A 15,481-nucleotide genomic window follows, 5' to 3' on the forward strand; every position below is an offset into this window, starting at 1 on the left:
TATGATGATTATAACTTTTGCTGCCCTGGGCTCTTTCTAGGAGGAAGGGTGGGATATAAATTTAAGAAAGAAAGAAAATAAACTGCTGCTGTAATTTAATTTTAATTATTTACCTTATTGTTTTGATTTTTACTGTTAGCCAGACTTGTCTTTACCCTAACATAAGGATCAGCCACACTGCAAGATTGGGTTTAACGTATTGATAGACTATATATTATGATACTGAACAGGTTGACTAAAAGGAATTTAGCACTCAGAATTCTTGTTTAGTAACAGAGTATTAACAACCTTATTACTGGCTGGCAGGTCATTACAGTGAAAAAACGGGACAAAAGCAGAATTTTATTTGCTAGCATTTATTAGTTTAAGATAATGGCACACACTTGTAGTTATTTAAATAAATCTTTCATTTAGTTTTAGGAACAACTGACATTTTGTAGGTAAAATATTAAATGGGGAAGCATTTTGGATTAACAATATTCTGTATGAGATACTATCAATATAATTGATGCTGGTAACATTACAAAGCAATAGTAAGACAGAATAGTTCTATACTATAAGCAGCTTGAAAAGTTTCAAAATAACCATTTCACAGGTTCTTGCTATCAGGATATAATAGTCTTTATGGGTGATATCCAACATGAGACATTCTTAGCATAGACTCATACTCTTCTGGTATGGATATGACCTTATATCTTGCACCTACATGATCTACATCAACTTCCTTTTCACTGTGATTCAAGAACCCTGAATTTTTGTGCTTGCGTTAAGAGATGATTAAATTTATATAGGCACACATTATCACATTTGCATGCAAAACTATCCTTTACTTAAATGGATTAAGAAAATGAAGTAAACAGGTGAGTCCTCTAAAGAGGGTAAACCATAGCTGAAAATGATGGATATTCCTTCATTAAAAATAACTGAAGACACTAAGCATTAAAAAGATGATTATTTCTAGAAAGTAGGTAAACCTAAAGTAAAGTCACTTAAAGCTCCAAGGAGATAAAAAAGGTTTCCTTTTTCAAGTGTATATAAAACCTCAACAAGAAAAATCCTGTCAGTTATAGTGATAAGCAAAAAAGACAATATAAAAATTGGACACAATCCACTCACACATTTAGCCCACAATGCAAGTAGATTATACTCCCTGCATTTTACTGTCATTAAGGTGCAATCAATATATTTTCTTAAACCTAAAAGCTAGTTTTTTATATTTCACTACACTAATGTGCAATAGAATAACACTTATTTTTCTAGCTTTCGGTAATTACAATTATAATAGTAATTATACTAATATGAGTGCCTTCAGTAATGTTATAGAAAAAGTTAAAAGTAATAAAACTTAAGGTGTTTAATACAGGTACAAAATAGATATCAGCAAATTGAGTTTAGTATATTAAGTAATTTTTAAAAAAATGTTAACATAATACTGACACTCCATTTCCTTTGAATAATATCCAATGGGGACTTAAATTTCATGGGTTACTTTCCCTGTTTATGTAACTAAAAGGTTACATGTAAACAGGAAATGTGAAATCTAAGACACACATAAAGTATCAGTTCCATAAATGAAGAATGAGGATCAAAAAGGCTACAATATGCTATTGAACAACCAACTTAAGACTAACTCCTGTACAATTCACTTATACGAAAATCTGTAATGCTTAGTTCAGGGATAGCCAATGTGATACCCTCTTGATGTTTAGGACTATAAATTTCATCATCCCTGACCCATTAGCCAAGCTGGCTAGAACTGATGGGAGTGGTAGTCCACAACATCTGGAGGGCACCATGTTGACTACACCTGGCTTAGTTGATTAATTTAACTGATTTTAAACCTTTAGATTGATTTAAAAATGCCCTGGTACAGTTTTGTAAAATAATTATTTGTAATACTTAAAAAAAACCCAGTTGGCAGACACCATCATACAAGAGGAATTCCCATTACTGTTAGCTGCTTTGGGTTTCCAAGTGGAGGGAAGGAGAAGGAACAAAGATTAAACAAAATTAAAATTAATCTCCATTATTGGTTATGCAGGTGAGAGTTCATATATACAAAGGCTCTATGTCACTTTTTGAGGACCTGTTTCATTCCTGCATAAATATATGCATATTTAACAATTTATGAGTCAATTAAAATCAAATCAATAATTTCTTTAATGGAATGATGGCCTTAGCTTAGCAAGAATGTATATGCAAGTCTAGAGCTGTCTTTCTGCCATGAGATAAAGACAGAATTGGCTAGGATTTCTTTACTTGCCAATTACTCAGTACTGGAAGGCTGAAATTGGCACTTGTGTCAGTAGTGCATATTAAGAAATGATCGTAGGAAGTCCCACCCACTCCTTGCACCTTTGGCATGAACTGTCTTAGGGGAGGGGGGCAGTTATAATGGCAGAAAGATGTTCATGCAAAATCATCAAGCCAGTCCTGTCATATGTCCAACCCTAAACAATTTATAGATATTTCTATGCTGTAAATATATCTGAAATACAGCCTTTCATCTGTTACTAGAAACATGCTGCTAACTTTACTTATGGAAAACAGCCACTTTCATTTATGTTTCATGTATATAAATGTTTCCTACTATGTGATTATGCATTACTATCCCTCCTATATTTTAATAGCTAAGGCACACAAGTATTATTATTTTACATGCTACAGATTCTTAAGTTCAGCTGCTCCTGCTTCAGGTTATTTTAAAAGAAAAACACAGGAAGTCACTCAGCCATGCAGGTTAGTGCTCAATTTTCCAATATTATTCATATGAATCTACATTTGCAATTCACTGAATCTTTAAGCAGGATTCGCTCTGCATTCTTAAAACCTTTAACTTGGCCATTTGCTTCATAATATTGCATCTGGATACTAAACAGGTTTGCACTACAGCAGGACAAAAGCCTGTGGAGCAGCAGCATGGGAAGTGCATGGCTTCATCTTCTATCTGCTTCTAAAGGTACAGATAAATAGGTATAATCTCAACTACAATATCTAGCATTCTTATTGATAGCTTCACCTCCAGAGCAGTTGAACAGATACTATTCAAACTCCTGCGGTGATATCAAAATACAGTCCAGTACAGCTTCAATATTCAATGCACCTCTAGGTTCACATCATTTCCTTTTATCATGGAAAAGATAACATGACTGGGTTGATAATCCTAGATATCTTTCACATATGGAACAATACAAAGCTATGAAGAAAATCAAACCACAACTTTACACAGAAAACAAACTGCGATGAGGGCAAAAGGTGACTTAACATTAGTATTCAAGTTAAGTTCATTTCATTGCATGATTAAGACATGTAATAGAAGTTCATTTCACAAATCCATTACCAAATATCTAAAAAATATATACTGAAAAGTATCACTTCATATTATTCTTTGGGTTTCTATAGAACTGTGGTCTATTCAATTTGAATGCTAAAGGCATCAGTTATTTGACCTAACCTACACCATGTGTCTTTTAGTGGAAAAAAGATCTCAAAAGTAAGCTACTTTAATGGAACCTATGTTTAAATTTTACTAGGAAAATCTACCTTCCATAATTCTTCAGTAACTCAGATGCTACAGTTTACAAAGTACAAAGACAAGATGTGAGGATGTACAATAAAGTGCCCAGCAGATTCAATATAATTTCTACTAAATTGGAACATTACCTACACCATACTCTTAAAGCAATGGGAAACAGACCAAAGAGATTACTGTAAAAATACTGTGAGCTAACACCAACATGTCATGGCAGGCTTCAGTGCAGGTTCTAAGCGAACTGTGTTATCATGTGGCTGACTAAGCATAAGTGGCTTGTGGCTTTTGAGTTTATGAGCCAGGGTCATAAATATGGCTTCCACATGATCATTGTCATTAGGATTTTTAGCAGATGTTTCAAAAAGTGGCATGCTGTGAGTGTCAGCAAATTTCTGAGCCGTGTCCGTAGGCACCTGAATTGCACTTCTCAGATCACATTTATTTCCAACCAAAATCCGGGGTATATCATTGGTGAGTAAGTGTTGTTTGCACTCCTCAATCCACAATGGCAAGCTATGAAAACTGGCAATATTTGTCATGTCATATACAAAAACAACTGCATGTACATTCCTGTAATAGTGCTGTACCATGCTCTTCCTGAATCGCTCCTGCCCTGCTGTATCCCAGAGCTGGATCTACATGGACCAGGAGGGGGGGTGAGTGGGGAGAAAAGGAAGAGGAGAGAAACAAGAGAACAATTGGTTTCACTCTTACTGGTGGCAAGGCACAATTTCAACTTTAACCTGGCAGCTCTTTTCTACTATCATCATTTCTCCTCATGAGAATCTTTTAGAAAGATTTACAAAGAGAAATGGGGTGGTTTGCAAATATATTTTTTATATTTCAACAACAAAAAACAAACAACAGGCAAGACATAAGTGAAAACCTTTGCAATGAAGCTTCCTCTAAACACCTTTTTATACATTAACTTTTCAAGAAAATATTGGTTCTTGTGTGTCTTTTACTGTAGATGAAGGTTTTAAAGGAATTAAGGGACTGCCATGAATGTTAAACTTAACAAGAGACAACTTGAGTTTCAAATTTATCAGCATGCCTACATTTCAATTACAAAGCAGAGGTGTCACAGTTTAACACAATTGTACATATATGGGGATAACACAACCTTGTAGCCCAATGTGACCATGAATTGCATGCAGGTGAGTACATGCAATTCTATTTTAGGCAGGTGAAAGGACTAGTAGAGGATGAAGGTGTCTGTCTTTCTCTGCACCCAGCATAAAAACCACAAGTGCTGCTAGAATTCCATTCTTCCTCTGCCAGGCCCCAGTAGGCGTAACTTTTGTGAGCTTCTTTACAACAATGGGATAAAGAGGTGCTGTAGGTCACCAGTTTGTCTAAATAAGAACACATGTTCATAAATGTGTGATGGTAATACCTTGTTCAGCGTCCAACACCTGTTCAGTGTAGTATAATGATTAGACTGTGATGCTTAGAAAAAGCTCAAGTGCAGCTATAGCATTGTTGCTCAGCTATGAAGTTCAAGCAGTGATTTTGGTCAAGTCACACACTGGGCTACCAGTAATTACCAAGCTAGTAATTTAGGGAAACTGTCTGGGATAAAAATATAACAAATTACCCCCAAATTTTGGCCAGATGTTAGCCCCAAGCAGCATGGATGAACAGCAGGAATAGAGTTACTGGCTCCCATCCTGTTGGGTGTAAGACGGCACTTGCCCCTTTAATAGTTGTGTAACAGAAGGCATTTCAGCAGGTGTCCATGCAAGGTAACGCCTCCTAAAATCTCCTTTTCTGAACACCTTTTAAAGGTCCTCTCTAACATCTGGCCACTTCCACGTGCGAGTCAAAAGCCAACCATCATAGCCACTGAGCCAGTGACCCTCGGGAAAGGAACGGGAGAAGCCCTCACATCTTCGCACCTTAATACGCTCCCCGTCTATGTCGACGGCGCGTTCGCGGAAATCTACCCCAATGGTGGCCTCGGTGCGTTCCGGGAAACGGCCCGCGCAAAAGCGGTAGGTGAGGCATGTTTTCCCCACGTTCGAGTCCCCGATGACGATGATCTTGAAGATACGGGAGCGCGCGGGGGGCAACATCCCCGGGCCCGCCCCGGTGCTCGACAGGCTGAGCTCCAGCGACGACTCCACCTCAGCCGCCATCGCCGGGGCCTTCTATTTCAACGAATGACTGAGGCCCACTTGGCGAAGGGATTCGCAGCGAGAGGGTGAAGGCACGCACGCGCAGCTGTCGTTGTCATACTTGGTTTGTATGCGCGCGCGCTCATTTCTGTGATAGGCGGCGGTGGCAGTTTAGCCGCCCATCGCTCGCTCCCTCTCCGGTCCGCAGCTGTTGGCTCGTACAGGTTAGCCACGTAAGAGGAATTGCTCCGCCTTTTTCCTGTCAAGGTCGGATCTGATAGGCGAAGAGGGAGATGGATTGATTCCCGAAAGGAAGCCACAGAGCTGAGTTTACAAAATCTGAACAGGATGGTTTATAACAGATCCTGTTGGAGGTCGCCGATTCATAGGGTCGCCGTAAGTCGTAATTGACTGGAAGGCACGTAATAACCACCTCGATTCCCGAAGCAGGGACAACGGGGACGTAAAGGCTCGCGAGAAGTTGGAAATTGTTGACACATTGTTTACTTAAAGTCGTATTGATTTGCTCCCTAAGTACGAGCACCTGGTTTTGTCTGCTTCTCCCCCTAATATATATATATATATATAAATAAATGGAGTGTTAGGGTAGAAGAGATGACTGGACAGTCAATTACACAGGATGTGAAGAGAAGTGCAGAACGTTCCTCCCACTCATCTAATCCAGTGAAACCGATTAGCAGAAAGTTCAGGAGAGAAAACCAAGCAATTTTCCACACAGACCATATGACCTCTGGCACCAGATGCGGTGAAAGCCAAGACTGTTGGGGGGGCGGAATGAATAAAACCTGCATCCTCACAGGTAGTAGGGAGCAACAACAGTATTCCTTGTCTAGGTTAGGCACTATTGTGGGACACAGGATGCTGGACCAACCAGACCTTTTAGCCTCTTGTCATTCTGTTCATACAGCCATACTACAGCACAAGGGTGACCAGATGAAAAAGATAACACTCTTGCACCAATACTTGGACAGAAAAGAGAATTTCAGTATTACCTGCAAAGGAAGTCTGCCTACTCAAATGCCCTTCTGCACAATTTAAGGTACAGGAACTCTGTTCTCTTTTTCATCTGGTCAAAATACTAGCGGGCAGTCCCTGCTCATTACAAACCGTCAAATCAGCCATTCAGTGCAACATGTTGGCCTTTGAACAAGGAGCTTTCCCCCCCTATCTTGTCACCTACATTCTTTAGATTGGTACTTTTCAGCAGAAACTCTCAGTATATTGCTTACCTTGATAGGAAACTGGCAAACCCACACAAAATTTCTTACTGGTCACCTCCAAAATAATCTAAACTTGCCTTGCACATAGCTAGTATAGTCACATGACTGAAAAGTATCAAAGCTGTAGTACCAGAATCTGAAACAGATTTCTGCATTCAGACAACACCCGTTACCACTACACCCTTCTACTAAAATCCTGCATTCGTGGATATTAGCTGCATTTTAAGAAATAAATGGTATTTTTTAAATCTTAAAAGTAGGAATGTTCTATGAAAGTGTCATGTCAGTGGCATTTCTGTATCCAGAAAGATTTTCCTCATATACATATTAAACAATTCAGCAGCTTTCATCTATCCTAGCTTGTTTTGCTTAATTAAAATTGCTTCTCAGCAACAAGTTAAGAGCAATGGAAGGTAACTGGATCACCAGCCCTTGCTCATCCCCTTTGCCTTCTAATGCAAAGTATTAGAAACATTCTTTAAAACTTAAGGCAGCAATCCTGTGCATGCTTACATGGGACCACACTTACCATTGAACTTAGTGGGTTTTACTTCCAAGAGACCTACATAAGATTGCTTTGCAAGTGACTAGAAATGTTTTATTATTTATTGTATTTATATACTGTCTTTCTGTCAAGTCACAGTTCACAATGTTAAAATACTTTAAAAAAGATGCAAGAGTGAACGAGCCCTTTCAGACCATCGGGAAGCTTCCTGACCTGGGCTTTCTTGCTTCTGTTTTTGCTCAGATCACACAGTTGGCAGACAAGCTGCTTAAAGAGTAATAACCAGGTTATGTTTCTCTCTCTAGATATCCACTGCCAAATTCCTTATGTAATTGCAGGATCAGAGGATATAGCCATGGATATGAAACACACCATCCCCACCAAAAAATGTTTTAAAAAATGTTTTGAGATCTGTATTACAGGATCTTTGTTCCCAATTAGAGTTATGTTACTATCACTGGGGGAGGAAAGGTCCCAATGATTACAGCCCTATCCTTCAACAGAGCGCTCTAGAAATAATATGGCATATAGAAATGCAACAGAGCTATTCTAGCGTGGTTTCCATGGTCCATCATGGTTAAAGAAAGCATTTCTTGCAGGATTACTGGACAATATATATGGTGACATTAGGTGGAAAAAACCAAACAACCAGGTTACTAAGGTTTGCAGATGGATAATGTAGAATCTTTGCAGAATAGGTATGATATTCAGCTCTTGTTTTGAATGTAATGTAGATTACACACTGTCTTATTAGCTTACAGCAAATTATTATTTTTCTCAGAAATATTGACCCGTGAGAATTTTGGAGTATGGTTAACACAAGGTTACAACAAGCACTTTTTGTTCAGAGATGTACATATGCCAAAAGGGCAAGGCTCTTGATGAATGATGAATCAATACTTTTCTTTAACATTTTTCTTATCATAGAAAGAGTAAGGATCTCTCTAAAGAGACGTACAACAATGAAAACCACAAAGTGTCAACTGTTGTCAACTGTCAAGTGTCTCAGACTGGGAACAACTTAGATTTCTTATTCCAAACTTCACAGCTTATAAATTCTCATTTAAATTGGTAATCTTCATAAAGATGTTGTGTATTTTACAAAGCTATATACTATTAACTCCAGGAATTGTTATTGCCAAGTTGTAAATTACTGTCCACAACAGCAGCTATTGTGGTTAGCTTTATTGGAGAAGAGGGGCATGAAAGGGGAGTAATGTCTCCAAGCACTGCTGCATTATGCATTGTGGGATTTCACCAACACTAACATAAAGCTATTATAAGTAATTAATACGTTACATTGCTCTTGCACTACATCTTTTCTGACAGCAGTTTTCAAATTCTATAGTCGCACAGTTCTTTTTCAAAACATTTTATTGCATTATATTTGGTACCTTATGTTTGACAAAGGAAATTACATCTGTAACTGCAGGAATAAGAAGCTGGTTTGTTATTGGAAAAAAAAATCTTGGGCCCGTTAAAAGTTACAAAGTCATGGGCTTGCCTGAAACAACTGAGCAAGAAATATATTCTTAGAAATGTAGGGCTTCAAGTATTACAAACCTGTGACACTGTGGAAAAGTTCCCGAGGTATCTAAACTGCAGCACTTTTTTTTCTGCATAACGTGAACAAGGCCTGCTGAGGTTTTAAACAATTAGTCTCTCGATCAGTCACAAATTGGTAGCCAGGAGTTCCTCTCTTTGAAATTTCAAGCCATAGTTATATGTTCATTTATATTTTCACTTAACGTGAAAAATACATGCCGTCTTTTTAATGCGTTGGTGCCACATCACAGTGCATAATTTCATTTGGTTCTTGCATTACAGTTTTAACAAGTACAGCCAAATGATGCTGTTATCAATGCTCATCTCTTGAACAGCAGTGCTGATTTCTTTTCAATTATTAATAAAAACAAAGAGAATGTTCTAACTGGTTCCTTCATTTAAAAACTGTGGTGCAAGAACACCAAACTGATCATGTGCAGTGAATTTCGGAGACGCAACAAGCTTATTGAACACCTTATGTTTTGTTATTTTGCTTCATATTTTAAGTCCCAGTCTCTACAACAGCATTATACATGTATTGCAGTCTGTCTGCAAATAGTGATTCACATTGCATACTTCCAAAGGGTAGAATCATCTCTGTATCAAAATCAGTCAGATGCTAAAGCCCCAACAACTCTTTGTGCTCAGTGAAAAGGATCCAGTGCTAAAACAGCAGTTTTTGCTGTCTGAGATAGTCATCTCAACAAGACAAATTTAAAGTAATATTTCTGCCACACACCTGCTCCAATGGGTGTTAAGCCTTCAGAATCCATATAAATTAGTTTAAAAACGGGGTATGTAGATAAGGGATACTTTTCAATTTTAGCAGTGCTTAGTTTCTTTAACTGAGCCACCTATATCCAGTAATACGTTACTTATATTATATACTCGTCAGCAGGATAAAAAAAAAAAGTAAAAACTTTGAAGGCAACCATTTTTACTCCTTCCGTTCTGTGTAGGTTAGAACAATTCAGCAGGTGCGTGACAAAAATATTATACACCAGATACGGTGCAAAATCATTCCACTCCTTTTTAAAAGTTCATATTTCATTGGCCAGTTCTTCGGTTTCTGCAGATATATCTCCATTAATTGTGATCTTCATATCCTCTTCATATCCAGGGGGCATAAAAGCCAAAGCATAAAGGAAAAGCTTATGACAATTTGCTCTGTACATTTCAGCTGCTTCTTTACAGTCTCCAAGGCTACCATCGTTTAATGTTTCCAATACCTCCATACAAGTCTAAAGGGGGAAAACACAGAATTACTTCTTTTAACAGATCATGTGTATCAATAATTCACATTACTGCTACTTCTGTTTTATATTTTAAAATATGTATTTTCTAGCTTGGATGTTAAATATTTGCATGCTTTTACATCTGTGGGCAAACACATTAGAACACTATGAAAAGTAGCTTCTGTATCGGACAGATTTACCTGAAGATTTCTGTTTGTGAGGGATTCATCAAGGCAAGTTGCCAGCTCCACAGCTCTTTTCTGGCTAGTAGAATCCAAATAATACACCATTTTGGCAGCTAGGAAAGGAGGGAAATCATTCAGTTAACGTAATATTGAAACAAAAAGATTGTGATGTCTTGAATTTACTTTCAGATGTGTTTATCCTGTGCTTTCTGCAGGTGGGCATTTCCATTGTGTAAAGAAAAGAAAGTACTTCTTCACGCAGTGCATAGTTAATGGAATTTGCTCTCACAAGAGGCAATGATGGCCACCAACTTGGATGGGTTTAAAAGAAGATTAGACACATTCGTGGAGGATAAGGCTGTCAATGGCTACTAGCCATGACAGCTGTGCTCTGCAACCATAGTCAAGTTGCCGGAAGTCACAGGAGAGGAGAGCGCTCTTGCACTCAGGTCCTGCTTGTGGGCTTCCTGTGGGCATCTGGTTGGCCACTGAGAACAGGATGCTGGACTAGATGGGCCACTGCCTAATCCAGCAGGTTGCTCTTATGTTCTTAAATCAAAGGTTCCCTTTAAGTAGAAGAAGCTCTCAGTATGTGGTTCACTTTATCAAGATAGGAATCTTATACCTTGGTCTGGTATAAGGAACAGGGAATGAAGTATCTGTAAATATTCTGGTTTGGATCTTAAGTGTTCCTTCTGCAAATGCAAGAACTTTCAATCAGCAGAGGCTCCCACTGATTGAAGGGGGTGAGGTTCTGGAGCATTGTAGTTCAGTGGTACAGAGGGTCACAGGTTCAATCTCCAGCATCTTCAGGTAGGATGGAATGTCCACATGCTTTTTGTAAAGTTTAATTTGCATAGGGAGGTTTATTTTTAATATGGGAGCACATTCAAACATTCGATCCCTTATCTGCAATCTGAAGTTATACCACCCAAGCCAGTGTAATCATGCAAAACTGCTAAAAGTGTAGTCTCTAGTATCTCGTCTCTTGCCCTCTGAAGGAGGTAGATATTAATGTGTCCTGACTGATGAAAGGCATTTTGCCATCAGCTGGAATGAACACAACTGATGTTAGATAAGATTGCATTTGTAGGATTAAAAGTGGTACATTAGTGTAGAGAGCAAAATTAAAAACTGCCAAGATAAACTTGGAATATTTAGCAAATTACATACCAGATAACCTGTGTGGTAGTGAATCATAGTTCAATTTAAGGAAAGTTTCATTGAAGTTCTTTGGATTAGTTGCCCCAAAAAGCCGGTTCAATTCTTGATTCAACACTGTTCTGACTGTTTCTTGTAGATCTTTGCTTTCAGAAACTGCAGCATTAAGAACAATTACGCTTTAAAAATTGTTTTTTTCAATTAAAACCCCAAGTTGGCCCTATTAGATCCAAACCAATAGTAGTTCTGAACATTTACAACAGAAGGGGACACACCCACTTACTTAACTGCATGTGATTATTTTTCAACAAAGCAAAACAAAACAAGGAATCATATGAATTCATGAACTACATTACATTGAGAGAACTGGTTTATCTAACTTGGTATTGTTTATTCTGACAAAGAGTGGTTCTCCTGGGTGAACTTTGACAAAAATCTGGAAGTACGTAGCCCATGCTTTACACTGAGAAACAAACAATAAAAGAGTTGTAGATAGAGCTTTCCAGCAGTTGGTCTGTATAACTCCAAGCACACTGCCCAATCCAATCCCACCCATTCTTTCCTTTATTGTTCATGTACTTGGTCAAAATACTCTAGTTCTAAAAATCCCCAAGTATTGTGCAATTTCCCTCCTTCTCCAGAGAGGACCGCAATGATAAAAGATGGAAAGCATGCAGAATTATTTTATATACTGAACAAGACATTTAAAACTTGCTACATAATACTTTAACAAAATGGGGAAGAGAGGCAGTGTGGATAGATCCTAGCACTCCTTTAAAAAAAACCCTCAAAACACACCAGGAAATAGACACATTTTGTCGAATGTTTTTGAGTAAGTGTTTCAGTGTCTCTTCAGTTGCAAAATATGACAGTGTAGAATAACTTCTGGAATCATGATTTTGAGGTCATGTAAGATAGGTTCATACCACTGCTGAAGAGGTGAATCATACACTCATGAAGCCATGGATGACTGGGGTCAATAGCGAACGCTCTCTTCACTGACTGCAGCATAAGGAGGAATTTTTCTGTAAGAGACAAAATAAATTGGCATTGCATTACAAAATGTTCTCATTTACCAGGGAAGTTATAGTCAGCAGATAAATATGATAGAAAGCCTCATTATGCTTTAGATGTTGTAATCAAGATAATTACATTTGAAATTATAATTATTACAATAAATGAGATGAAGATAATAAAATTTAAGTTCTACATTTTCAGCAGAGATATGCCATGCCCATAAAATCTACCTACCAGTACAAGAAATGCAAGTTTTATTCAACTTAAATTGCAGTCAGTTCTGGCAACTACTAAACAAAACAAGTTGGTTAGGACCCAAAGATCCTCATATACAAATGAAAGAAATTTCTGTTAGTGAAGCAAAGTTTTTCTAGCACCTCAGTCCTGCCTCTCAAAAGCTACTCCTGGAAGCTGGAAGACCATCTTCAGCAGTGTAACAATGGGGAGAGAGCTGTTGCACTCAGGTTCTGCTTACAGGCCTCCCATAGGTATCTGTCTGGTCACTGTGAGAACAGGATGCTGTTTACACTGGAGGGAGTGGTGAAAGAAAGGGGTGTCTCTTGCACATTTACAGGACCTCTGGATCGCTTTACCATTTTGATGTAGCTTAACTGGACTAAGTTTAGGAAATTCAAATTTTTCATATGCATAACACTCTATTTTTCATTTGTAGCATGTAATATTACTGCACTGGAAATTAAGGAGCCATTTAGTCATATGAAAATTGTTTAAGGAGCTGCTATGTGCATGTTAAGTTCTGTAAAAGTATTTAATAGTTAGACAGCTCCACATCACAGTATTTTGTTTTTAACTGAAGTTTTGCAGCATCTTTTCTGACAAATTGCCAGTGCTCTAGATGCAGAGTCATAATGTGAGATATGGGAAGATCAGGCATGCAAGTCAATTATGGCACTAGACATGCGTATTTATGACACTTTGGGTGAATTACAAATACCCATTTGTTTTGTGGCCTTTTCCTACATCTTGTGGAGATATCCCCATCCCCACAAACCACAGAACTGGGAATGCGGACGGAAGAATATCTGTATCACTACATATGAATTGCTCCTCTTCCTGAGATTTAGAGATTTTTTAAAATAGATTTTATTTTAATAATTATCCACATTATAATCAAAATAACACAGACAGCAAGTATATCTTGCAAATGAAAATATTTTACAGCAAGTTATTACCTTTAATTCATTATGAAAACCAAATAATTCTGGCAGCAATTGATAGTTGTCCACTTAAATAATTTTCATTTATCTATGTGATGAATTTCCACAAAATGGCATCAAAACCCTATGCTTTTACTCTACCTTTCAGGTAGCAAAGACCATGTGTAATTTTATCTAACACCGCTATATTCCATATATTTCTATACCATGCGTCTGAGTCTAATCCTTCCAGCATTTTCCATCTCTGTCCCACTGCTTTGTGTGCTGCCATTAATTCCTTCGAAATTAAGGTTTTGCTTTTAAATCAACATTTCAAGCCATAAATAAAGATAATAAAAACAGTTCTAGAGTGTGGTCAATCTTTTCTTTAAATATAGTAGACATTTTTCTACGTACCATATTCCAGAACCCTACTATCTTTGCACAAGTCCACCAAAAAAAGGCACACATGCCTTTAATTGGTTATCCTCCCCAGCATAATGAATTTATCGTAGATGAAATACGTGACATATGAGTTGGCATTATATGCTATCTGTAAAATATTTTAAATTCTATTTCTCTAGTATTTGTGGACACAGTCTTAGAATGTTTAAGTGTATATAAACTAATCCATTCTGGCCTTTCAATTTCTATCTGCAAGTCTTCTTCCCTTTGTTGTTTTAATCCTGTTGGTTGATCCATCATCTTATCTATTAAACTTTGTAAGATGCTGAGGCTATCCCTTTACCTTCCCTCCCTTATCCAGCCTAACCCTCTCAAAACTAGTATATGGCCTATCAGCATGTGCTTTAACCTGTGGACTTTTTAGAAAATGCTCTAATTGATATGCCTGCAGCCAACCCAATCCTAAATCTGGATTATCTATTCTAAATTGGGCTAGTGGAACAGGAGAACCATTATTATAGAAATGCTTTTACTGAAAATAACCGTATCTTTCCCATTTAACCATAGATTGCTTAAATTCATCAATCCCATATAGTTTTGCATGGGAATTAAAGGAGAATATATTGGAGGTATTTTAGACTGCCATTTTCCCAAAACATTTAATGTATTTTTTGTAAAGAGATTATGAATTTTCTTTATGACTGCATTCTGCATAGGAAGAAAAGGATTTGACCATAGTGGGCTTAACCCTAACATTTTTTTCCTCCAATTGAATCCAGATTTTATTTGCTTTCATAACAGCAAAACTTAACTGGTGTAACTGAAATGCTTCATAATAACTTTGCAAATGTGGCAGTCCCCATCCCCCTCCATCTTTTTTTTATAATACATTCTCATGGCTAGTTGCAGTTTCTTATTTTGAAATATAAATGAGTTTGGGTTTTTTGCCTTTTTAAAGCATTTTCTGATGGAGGAGAATTTAGAGATTTCATTGTGAAACTGGTTCCTTTCCCCCTTGTAAAGAGCCAGGCAGAATGGTCCACCAGCTCTTGGGACTTGCTAAGTAAACTTATGGGAAAGTGAGTCTCTTATGCACCACTGACATCACTAACAGTAAGAAAGAATAGCAGTGATGGTGAAACCAAAAGCAAAGTAGAGAAAAAGAAAACCCACACCCAAAGGAGTAGAGTAAAAGGGGAATAGAAATGAAGGTGAATTAAGTTATGTGGAGTGGGGAAACAGAAAAAGATGACTACAGATGGGGAATTAAAGAAATCTTTCACGTATGAAATGAAGAAGGGAGCAACATGGGGTATAGAAAACTGGAAGGGTGAGGAAAGAGAATTGGGGCAGTTGAAATGGATCTTTGGTATTAAAAGCA

The 15,481-nt window shown here is 37.6% G+C and overlaps 2 protein-coding genes across 2 annotated transcripts in view; both read right to left on the reverse strand.

Annotated features, from left to right (window-relative positions):
* Positions 1-1,329: 1,329 nt before the first annotated feature.
* On the reverse strand, positions 1,330-6,044 carry RAB33B (RAB33B, member RAS oncogene family). The gene is made up of 2 exons (XM_061584938.1): positions 5,431-6,044; positions 1,330-4,167 (listed from the first exon to the last, which is right to left on the reverse strand). Exons 1-2 carry the CDS (start codon positions 5,668-5,670, stop codon positions 3,727-3,729), a joined length of 681 nt encoding a protein of 226 aa, XP_061440922.1. The 5' UTR covers positions 5,671-6,044; the 3' UTR covers positions 1,330-3,726.
* Positions 6,045-8,142: 2,098 nt separating this feature from the next.
* Positions 8,143-15,481, reverse strand: part of NAA15 (N-alpha-acetyltransferase 15, NatA auxiliary subunit) — a 53,088-nt gene continuing 45,749 nt past the window's right edge. The window contains exons 17-20 of the mRNA XM_061584937.1: positions 12,448-12,546; positions 11,534-11,677; positions 10,376-10,473; positions 8,143-10,181 (exon numbers count right to left, since the gene is read on the reverse strand). Coding sequence (XP_061440921.1) covers positions 9,981-10,181; positions 10,376-10,473; positions 11,534-11,677; positions 12,448-12,546 — 542 coding nt within the window. The 3' untranslated portion in view covers positions 8,143-9,980. The remainder of the gene's footprint in view (positions 10,182-10,375; positions 10,474-11,533; positions 11,678-12,447; positions 12,547-15,481) is intronic.

This window comes from Rhineura floridana, chromosome 9, assembly GCF_030035675.1.
Source record: "Rhineura floridana isolate rRhiFlo1 chromosome 9, rRhiFlo1.hap2, whole genome shotgun sequence".
Taxonomy (NCBI): domain Eukaryota; kingdom Metazoa; phylum Chordata; class Lepidosauria; order Squamata; family Rhineuridae; genus Rhineura; species Rhineura floridana.